This window comes from Alnus glutinosa, chromosome 2 (genome assembly GCF_958979055.1).
Source record: "Alnus glutinosa chromosome 2, dhAlnGlut1.1, whole genome shotgun sequence".
Lineage (NCBI taxonomy): Eukaryota > Viridiplantae > Streptophyta > Magnoliopsida > Fagales > Betulaceae > Alnus > Alnus glutinosa.
Genome location: NC_084887.1, coordinates 31520305 through 31530911, shown reverse-complemented (window position 1 = coordinate 31530911; position 10607 = coordinate 31520305). Strand labels below are relative to the sequence as shown.

The 10607-nt window shown below is 36.7% G+C and overlaps 1 protein-coding gene across 1 annotated transcript; it reads right to left on the bottom strand.

Moving 5' to 3' along the window:
• Positions 1-535: 535 nt before the first annotated feature.
• On the bottom strand, positions 536-6057 carry LOC133861738 (homeobox-leucine zipper protein HDG11-like). The gene is made up of 10 exons (XM_062297535.1): positions 5559-6057; positions 4947-5064; positions 4653-4844; positions 3916-4368; positions 3546-3647; positions 3234-3437; positions 2137-2317; positions 1312-1580; positions 1133-1222; positions 536-1009 (listed from the first exon to the last, which is right to left on the bottom strand). Exons 1-10 carry the CDS (start codon positions 5675-5677, stop codon positions 626-628), a joined length of 2112 nt encoding a protein of 703 aa, XP_062153519.1. The 5' UTR covers positions 5678-6057; the 3' UTR covers positions 536-625.
• Positions 6058-10607: the final 4550 nt, after the last annotated feature.

The window sequence follows — 10607 nt, the reverse complement described above, 5'->3', positions numbered from 1 at the left end:
CATTGGGAGTAGCTCGCATCATGAAGGTTGTTCAATCACTCTCAAGCTGGTCAGAGAGAGTAGTTAATTAAATCACTTTATGCCTTTATATATATATAAATATATTGTAAGTGACGTGTTACACTATGAGTTGTTAATATGGCACATTAATGGATTCCGTTAACTTTTCTAATATAATGGAACTTTTTGCTTCCTTTTTTTTTTACTTACCACGAGTGTTTAATTATTTTTTTGCAATTCATAGAGTTATTTATCAAAACTCCACATTAGAGAGACCAATTTTGCATTTATCTCACAAAAAAAAAAAAAAAAAAAAAGGAATGAAGAAGCTTCGGCAGGTGGAAAGGAACGGACAATACAAAGTATCAAAAAGGGGAATGAAGCAAAGAATTAGTGTGGTTTCTCGGTTCTTTTATGTCGTTCTTCATTCTGTAAAACTGTGGATGATATCATTGTGTAAATAATCATATGAAGTTTACTAACTGTACTAACTGAGAAAGCAAATATTGAAAACCATATCCCTTTTTTCCCTCTCTTATATTGAATTAAAAAAATAAAAATAAAAATACAGAGAACCATATATGGTCTCTAAATATGACAGTAGCCCATAAACCACCAAAAATGATCAATCCAAGCCAGAGCAATTCAAAGCAACCTTTATTCTCTGGACAGTGGAGCTGATAAGAGTATTGACAGTTGCCACAGATTCCATGTTCATCTGCTTCGGGGACAAGGGGCCAGATACCAATATCTGGAAAGCCACTGTAAGAAGTGAACCACCTGACCTTCCAGTATTTCTGCTTGTTGAAGCGCTAGAACTTTCAGTTTCAGGACGGCCGTCACCTGAGATTACGAACCCTGACGGAAGTATTGGTATGTCTGAAGGGTCCTCGCCGCTCAAAGCTATGTTGATGGCCGGCATGTCAATGGGGGCATACACTACTAAGGATCCCAATGCGTCTATGCACGTCTCTTGAATAATCAACATGTTCTCAGTGGGGATAGAAGGCTGCTTTCACAGAAACCATTAAGATGAATATTAAAACAAGAGCATTCAATTGCCTCATGACAATGGACTTATTTGGTTTCTACATATTTGCGTACAAATAAAAAAAGTAAGAAAAAGAAATACCCGAATAATGGAAATACAGTTCCCCAGATGAGCTCCATTTGAAATGTGTGCAACCTCATGCGCTGGATTTCCACTGGAGAGAACATCCCACTGGAGAAGAATGAAAATATACTGGAAGTTAACGCATTTTGCTTCAAAATGTGAAATATGAACAGAACGAATTTGCTAGTTTCATGGACCTGAACTCGCGTTCTCTCATCTCTGAAGAAATTGAAGACATTCTGAGGTGGCAGGGGAAGCCAAAGAGAGGTGGCAGCACTAACTATCATTCCATATGGCTGGCCTGGTTCCGTGCTGCTACGAACCGAGACTCGAACCCCACTGTTGTTCACTTCAGATAATTGAGGAAAATCCAGTTTACCTGACATGCTCAAGATTCCACAAAAATTCTTGACCATCCTATGCGAAAGCTTCACAATGCTCCTCTTACCTTCAGGCAAAGTAAACACTGAGCAATTAAAACATTATAAAAACCTTCATAATTAATTAACGGGAAAACTTCACTTACCTCCGAAGTATGATTTTGTAATAATAATCTCTTCGGTATCCCATTTTTTAGCTATTTCTAATTTCACCCCTACCATTAGGATTAAATTAAACGGTAAACCGGTGAAATGTTCTTTATACTTATTTAAAATTTATAAAAATACAAATTTATCCTAATTATTATTATTTTTTTAAAAAATAAAAAATAAAAAATTACCCCTGGCGGTTGGTCACCAGGGGTATTTTTAGTATTTTTTTTTTTTTAAAAAAAAAAATATGAGTATTTTGAATATTTTGACATCTTCTGTCAGAATTTAATAAAAAATCCTAACGAAGGGGTGGCTGAAATTATAAGGCGCCGAAACTTAGAATACCAATATTTCAAAAAATTAATAATTCGAGATTATGATTGCAAAATCATTAATATTTGGAAGCTAAGTGAAGTGTTCCCTTAATTAAAGGTGGACAAGAGAGAAAAGGCATGTGAGACATATGGGAAGGTTACTAAAACAGAGTACCTCCTCCAAGTTCACGACTAGGTGTAGTTTCCCCCATGGAGAAAGCAAATCTCTCACACATCCTCCTAAGAGTAGCAACCCATCGTTCTGCTCCATAAGCAGTATTACTACATATGACATCTCTATAGAGCCTGTGAGTTTGAGTTTTATCATCCACTTCCACGTGTTCAACCCAAGTAACCTATAAAATATATATATAGATAGCTTTTTGACATCAAAACTTATTTAGTATGACATTTCATACCCGTTACTCTTTACACCTATTTTACATTAGTTGATTTGACGTGTTTTAACTATTTAAAATAAAATAAAATAAAAAATCACTTAAAAACACGTCACATCAGCCGGTAGTCGGTGTAAAATGAATGCGAGAAATTGGTGGGAAAAGTAGTTTATAGAAACATGATTGTTTTAACTGAAAATAAATGTAGGAATTTGTGAAAGTGGTTTTAATGAAGCGTCAAATGTTGATAATCATGATGGTGTGCGATTATTAATGACAACGAATCAGAATCCTCTCAAATTATCTGCACGAATTTGAGAGCATTCGGGTAGATAATTGTGAGAGATCACTTATGGGACCTACCTGACTGAATAAGTGGTTGGACATCCTAATTTTTATTTAGTTAGGTGGGTCCCATAAATAATTTCTAGGATCACCTGTCCGATTGATTGAGAGGATCCTAATCCGATGACACAAGGACAGCCAGAAAGTATTTGGAATTCAAGGAAATCCATAAATGCTTCCAAGCAATTCACAACTGTTAATGGCAAATAGGCTGAAATATATCGAGAATGCTGTACTAGGGAGATGCCTTCTGCCATACAAGTGATGAAAGCATTTCATCCATTTAACAGAATAGCTATCTGTCTTCATTAGACTACCAAAATTCATGATATCAGCTCCTCCAAATGTAATAATATTCTATCAAATGACACCCAGTTCAAAGCACATTGTTTCACATTATGGTAATTAAGAATGAAGTAAGCTTCCCTTCTTTTAGTGAAAGAGATGAAGAGTGTGAATTTCCATGGTTTAATTTTCGATAAATTTGCAAAACCAATTTATAAGGCTATAGAGATTTGAAGTTACTGACCTTGGAGCAGCCATTAGGCATTTCCTGAATCATGCAACCAGAAGGAAGCCTCCAAGAGCTGGAAGGGGAGGCATTCTCTTTCGGGCACTCATAGGAGACATCCACTATCACCCACATGCCCAGCTCAATCTGCTGACAATGGCGAAGAAAATAGAATTCCCTAGGCGGCACCAGAGGTGAAAGAATGTGCATTTGTTCATACATCTGCATTTAATTTCTTCACTTGTATTCTCAACGTTCTCATAATAACAAACTCTAAAAGAAATTAAAAAAAAAAATTGAATGAAGTTGGATTCTAAGGCTACTAGCTACCAGCTGCAAGGAACCACTCCGATTTCCTAACATTCCGGTTTCGAGCACTTGAATTGTCTTTGCTTTTGTAACAATTGTGGGAAAAAGATCTACCCATTTATCCTGCAAAATCAAACCCTTCCCTTTTGAGTGATTGTGTTATAATATAGATTAAATGATTAAATTTATCATTTTCTATACGCTTAAGCTTTTGGGATAAGTAGTAATTCAACATGGTATCAGAGCAGGGGTTATGAATTTGCACTGTTTCCATAATTCACATCTCATTTCAATTAAATAGTTCACGTGTTAGGCTTCGTGATTTAATAGACCGAGAGTTAGGGTTCAAACTTCAAATATATATGAAAAGAAAAGAGTTATGAGCACTGACCGAATCTATAATCATCTCAACTAAATGCACTCCACTCATCATCACCATTCCCGAATCTTTTGAAGACTCGGTACGAGCAGTGGCATTTTTCAAGTGATTAGCCCTGGGAAACATCTTTTCGTAGCTTTCACGATGAAGAACATATCTCCCATCAGCCGGGGACTTGATCCACAGAGGCTCGATGATTCGCAAAAGTCGAATTAATTCCTCCTTGGCAGTGGCAGCAGTCTCCAACATGAGTGCCTTCTCCATGTCTGGAATTCCTTTCGATTGGTACGCTGATGCAGAATTAGTGGAACCAAGGTCTAGATCAAGAGCAGGACTTCCCAGTCTCTGGTTCAGGGAAGTTCCTGAGGAAAAATCCCATGAAGATCTTGGGGCAGCCATCAACGACTCAATTTGTGATATCGGTTTTCCAATGTACTTGGCAAGAAGGTTGGATACCTTCTCATGCTGCAAAACATTCCTAACCAAACATCAATGAAGTGAATCTTCCAAGTTCCAAAAAGTAACAAGTCACTTGAAAATGCTTAATTAGATTCTATCGAGTCGAGGCGATTCTTAAAAACGCAATTAAGCGTTTAGTAATTGCAGTTTAGCTTTTAAGAAATTTTTTATAATTTTTTTTAAGAACGCACTCGTGAACGATACATTTATTTACGATTTCGTTTAGAATCGCAATGACAAACGCAGTCGAATAAAGAGATATGGGTGAAGTTCCAACAATGAAAACTCGCCTCTTCTTTCAATTGGGAATTTTCCAGCTGCAGTTTTTGAAGGCTACGTTGCCGTTCTTCTTCTCCAAAGGGTGGACCTCCACAAGCTGGGCAAATTACATTCTTCAGTGCCTCTCTGATTGCAACGACTTCACATTGGATTCTTTCATTCTCTGCCCGAAGAACAGTGTTATCTGCTCGCTCATTTTGAGCCTAAAAAGCATAAACAATATTGAAGAATCACCATATATAACTGAGGTTTTAACTATTCAAATTAAAAGCCAGATATCCAAACCAAAAAAAAAAAAAAAAAACCTTTGTTTGGGTCCTCTTGTTTTGAAACCAGAATTTGATCTGTTTGGCTTCAAGCCCAAGCTCCCTGCTCATCTGACGCCGCTGGTTGTCGTCTGGATGCGGGCATTCTTTGAAGAATCTTCATTCGAGCAATAGAAAACCCGATTAATTACCATTAGACAGAGTGAAACATAAGTATACGGGAAAAAGACAATCATGTGAGCCGTCCAACAATTATATATATATATATATATCAAATGCATTAACTTAAGCCTTAATTCAGTCAAAGATCAATACACTAAAACATATATTGGTACAGGAAAAAGAAATCAGAAACATGGTGGAGGCTTACACATGAACATATATAATGAAAGCACAGGAAGAACAATAAGAGAGGAGACTAGTACTTCTCATATATATGATCAGAAAAGAAAATTATATCAACCCCTAGAGCCATCAAAGACCAATTCTACCAAGTTAATTATGTACAAAAAAACAATCCCCATCCTTGCTGAGAGAGCCAAAACCCACATCAGAAAAATGATCAAACCAGCACAAAAAAAAAAAAACTTGATATCTTCTTCGTATGAACACAAAATGTGACTTAAGGAATCAACGGCATTTAATTCTTACGTTTCAAGTTGCTCTATCTGGTGAGAAGTGTGGCGATGGTAGGACTTCTTCCCCTTGCGAGTATTGGAAGCTTCTTGTTCATCACCTGAGCCGCCACCACTTCCCATTGCGAGAACCATTTTCAGGCACACTAGAGCAATAATACCGGCCACCCTACTGATACTGAAGCTTTTGCTTTCTAAATCTTTATGGTATTTATATATAAAACCCCGTGTTTCTCTACGCTATTCTTGAAAATATAGAGAGATAATTAACATATATGACTTCACACAGGTCAACTCCATAAAAGGACAGCAAATTAACACCAAAACTAACCGAATAAAGAGAGGGAGATAACTAAGGTTCGTGGGTCTGTGTCTTGGATTTGTGGGTGCAATGGCTAGTCAGTGGGAAATCTTGATTTGCAAGAGCCTATGAATAAGGAACTACACGCAAGCAACAGCTAAATACTAGGAAAAGTCGGCGAAAATCGAGGGGAGTGAGATATGCTATGCAAACAAAGCTGCCAAATGTAGCAAAATTTATTTTATTGTTCTTAAAGGAAAAACAGTACCGGATCAACGTGGGTAACTGATCGAGCGGTCTCAGCTCTTAAGGCCTTCCTTTTCCACTCGATCATGTTTGTTAAGCAGAAGATGAAGATGATAATGATGGTAATTACTATGAAAATCATGAAAATGCTGGCATAAATCTTTTCCCTTTCATCAACACGTACATTGAGCCATTGAGGTTCTTTTTTGGATGATTTCTAGTTTCTTGAAGAAATTAGGCGATGTGTTTGTACTATAAAAGGGCCAAAAATAAAAAAACAAAAAGCCAAGCCCCTTTTCTTTTGAGGGGCCTGTCCGGGAATGCTTATGCTATGAGTTCTTTCCTGCTCCACTCCATGATGGTTTCTGCCACAAATTGATGAAGTTTTCAAAAAAATTTGGAGGGGTTTTCCTAAAGATAAGTCTCGTAATTTTTCTCTTAAATCTCGGCAGTCTTTATGTCTACCAAAAGATTAAGGTGGTTTGGGTTTTAGGCTCATGAAAGATGTTAACTTCTCTCTTATCTCTAAGCTTGGATGGAAACTTCTCACTAATCACAACAGCACTTGGGTAACCTTTTTCCAGCAAAAATATATCAAATATAATAATCTCTTATCTTCCCCTCTTTCTTCTGGATCTTGGATTTGGAATAGTATCAAGGCTATTGTTCCTCTCATTTTTAAAGGTGCTTGTTTTTTTCCTTGTAAATATTCTAGTTTACCCATTTGGATTTCTCCCTGGATTCCCACATTACTAAACTTCATACCTGTTTCCCGTTTACCCTATGAGAAATGATCCCTACACTCATTTCTCACAATAGCCCCATAACAAGCTGACGTGGCTGGTAATATTTTATTATTTTTTTTTGTTTTGTTTTCTTTTCTTTTTGTAAAAAAATAATAAAATACTACCAGCCACGTCAGCTTGTTGTGGGGCTGTTGTGAAAAATGAGTGTAAGGATCATTTCTCTTACCCTATCTTATTTCTTCTTATCCTTTTGGCTATTTTTGATCTTATCCACTCCTCTACCTCCACTTGGAATTCCACCTTTTTGTTTTTTCTTTTTCATCCTCTCACTGTCTCATAAATTTTGAAAATTAATATTAGCCCCCATAAAGATTCTGTTATTTGGACCCCTTCAACCACCGGAGCTTTTTCCACAAAATTAGCCCACCATCTCCTCACCTCTTCCGTCCCCCTCACCCCATCTCCTCTCCCCAACCCCAAAGTCTCTCTGGAAAGCTTTATGGAAATTGAATCTCAATCATCGCTTAATATTATTTTTATAGAAAATGGTTTGGAATATTATTCCTACTAAATTCCGTATTTCTCAAACTATCAATTTCATAAACCAGGATACTTCTTGTTCTCTTTATTCTTCTCCAGTTGACTCCATTCTCCATCTCTTTTTTTATTGCCCTATAGCTCGTGTTGTTTGGCGTCAATCTTTTTGGCCCATGGATAGTCTTGCTTTGCCTGTTCATAAACCAGGACACTTCTTGTTGGCCCATGGATAGTCTTGTTTGGCGTCCATAAACCATGATACTTCTTGTTCTCTTTGTTCTTCTCCAGTTGACTCCATTCTCCATCTCTTTTTTTATTGCCCTATAGCTTATGTTGTTTGGCGTCAATCTTTTTGGCCCATGGATAGTCTTGTTTTGCATGTTCATAATATTGTAGATTGGCTTCTTATTATCCTTAACCTAGCTGTTATTGGTATTCCTCAGACAGATTCTCATATGTTTCAAATCTTTGCTGTAGTGGCTTGTGATTAACTATGGTTTTCAATGAATAAAGCTCATCATGACAATCATGTACCAAATGCCCTTCTTATTTCAGCTACTATCAACAAACTTGTCTTGAAACATCACTCAACTTGGTCTACTACTCTGATTCAGAATCCTGAGGTTTGGAAGAAACCAACTTTCCCTTTCTACAAGATCAATTATGATACAGTTATTCATCCATCTTCCTCTGCTCAAGCGGCGGTCATCGAAAATTCCTTTTGAGTTGTTATCAAATGCAGTTCTCTTATCAGCTCTCCATGCGCAACCCTTTTTGGTGAAGCCAGAGCAGTTTTATTAGTTGTTTAGTTGGCATTCTCTCTGCAGATATCTTCTTTTATCTTAGAAGGGGATTATCTCACAGTTACTCTGGCGCTTTAGAATCCAACTATTACTCAAGACTGGCGTATTGCTTCTACCATCTCACACATTCGCTCCATCATCTCACTCACAACTAGCTGGTTAGCTTGTCATGTTAACCGAATTACAAACTTTTATGCCCACTATGTGGCATCCTGGGCCACAACCAAACTTCATGATGTGAAAATTATAATACTCGCAAGCGCACGAATCTTTTGCAATATAGTGTATGTGCAAGTGCGAGGTCGATCCCACAGGGAATTGCGTTGCAAAAATTAATCTCTATTCAAACTAATCCTATTTTAACCTAGTTCCAAATTTAGGGTTTTTGTTAAAAGAAAGTATAAACGAAAATAACGAAAATAAAGGGGTTTAGGGTTTTGGAATTCACACTCACCAAATCATATCAACCTAATCTCATGCTCATCACACTTATTCAAGGTTGTCACTTATAAATCTTAGGTATGCTCTACATTGCTTCAAAAATTATTTAGATCATTCAATGATTCCGTTCATAGCACAAATCACAAAGAGTACCAATTGAAATCCAAACATCCAATGTATCATTCAATCACAATGGATATCTTCATTCTAACCGATAAAACAATGTATTAGTCAAACGGCGCACAATGAATGTCCAATGTTTTGATAGATGAAAAACCAAGCAACCGATTTAATGAAACTTATTCCACATCATCACTTGTATCCGGAAACCATAAGAGATATCAAAACATCATTTCAAGAAAATCGAAGTAGAACAATGAGAAATCAAACCCATAAACTCAAATAGCATGAACAAGCAAGAAACTCGGTTTCTCTTCAATGGTGAGGTTTCATCCTCAACCCCAAACGAAAATATTAGCTACACATGATAAAATAACTACAACTTAAAACATTAAAAGCATAAAAATCAAAGAGTTGCAAAAGGAAAGAAATAAGCTACAAGAAGAAGAGAAGCAAGAAGTTATGTACAAAGAGGCTCATGCCTCTTCCTCTTTTTTTCATTTTCAGCCTTGGTCTCCTTTTATAGCCAAGTGGTTTTGTGTGGAATGGGTGAGTGGGTGTATGAGTGGAGAGATGAGTGGTGAGTGTTTTATGGAATGAGTGGTGAGTGTTTTATGGAATGATGTTGAGTGGAAAAAAGTGATTAAGTGGCTGAGAATGTGGAGAAAAACGAGTATTGGCTCTAGCTTTGGGGAGACAAGGGATGAAGCAAAAGAAAAATAATAAGAGAGATGGTTCCGGATTTTCGGGATGATCCGACGACTGAAATTCAAACAGCCATATCTTTTTCCACGCATCTCCGAATTGGCTGAAAATTGTTGCGTTGGAAAGCTGACATCTTGAACTTCAATTTAGACCTAAGAAACTCCCAAAACGGATATCTTTTGGTCCTGTTATGATCAGTCTAAATGTACTGGTCTGCTGCATCCGAATTTCCTTGTATTTTGCTTGAATTGTATCATTTCTCTCTTATTGTCCTACAAAATATAAAAACACTAAAACTAACCAAAGCATTAGAAAATAACAAAGCTAAAGGTTTAACTAATGTAAATTAAGGGGTCCAAATACACAATATTTGGTACTCATCACTTCACACTGGCTGCATTCCAATTTTTTCTGCTTGTTCTAGAGCCTCTCCGACCTGTTTTGGAACGGCTTCCTCTTCTTCCTTTTTGGTTCCTTAAGTTTTGTTTGCTCTTTCTGTTTAGTATTTATTTAAAAAAAAAAAAAATGTATGGCAACCACTATACCCCACAATGTCGTTTAAGGTCATGGTGCCACATCCGCCAAAGCAAACTGGGACTAGTTGTTGGGTTCCACTTGAGACTAGATCCAACGGTTCAGATGTCATCTGCAGCTGATGGTATAATCCCACCTGGCGTGGCCACTTGGTTTAATTTGTGTTTGACAATTTTTGTAATGTTATTTAGTAGATTGTACGAGATTGCTATACTATTATAATGATATAGCAATTATATAATAATTTACTAAAAGCATTTTTAGTTACTAATATCAAAATTCTATTATTTGTTGACAATTTTACTTCGAGTGGGGGGGAAGCATATTTTTTATTAAATCATCTTAAATTAAAATATAAGAATAATTTATTTCAAATTCTATAATAATTTTAAAAATTACTACATCACCTACAAATAAAAGAAAGATAAAAGTCCTACTTTTACAGTATAGATGACATGGCTCTTTCCCTTTTTACACCAAACTCGCTTCTTCCCTCGCTAGTCGCTATTGTAGCCGTTGTCAGATCCGCTCATCTACTTTGACGAGTTACGTCAAATTATTTCTTCCCTTTTTATATTCCTCTACGCGCGCTCCCACTCTTTCTCCTGCTTCCATATCGAACAGCTGCCTTG

Excerpts from the sequence above, each read along its gene's own strand:
- LOC133861738 (XM_062297535.1), bottom strand. The coding sequence starts at position 5,677 with ATGGTTCTCGCAATGGGAAGTGGTGGCGGCTCAGGTGATGAACAAGAA. Across the intron at positions 3,648-3,915 it reads TTGAGATGATTATAGATTCG|GATAAATGGGTAGATCTTTT; the intron begins GTCAGTGCTCAT and ends TTGATTTTGCAG. Across the intron at positions 1,581-2,136 it reads TAGTCGTGAACTTGGAGGAG|TGTTTACTTTGCCTGAAGGT; the intron begins GTACTCTGTTTT and ends TTAATTGCTCAG.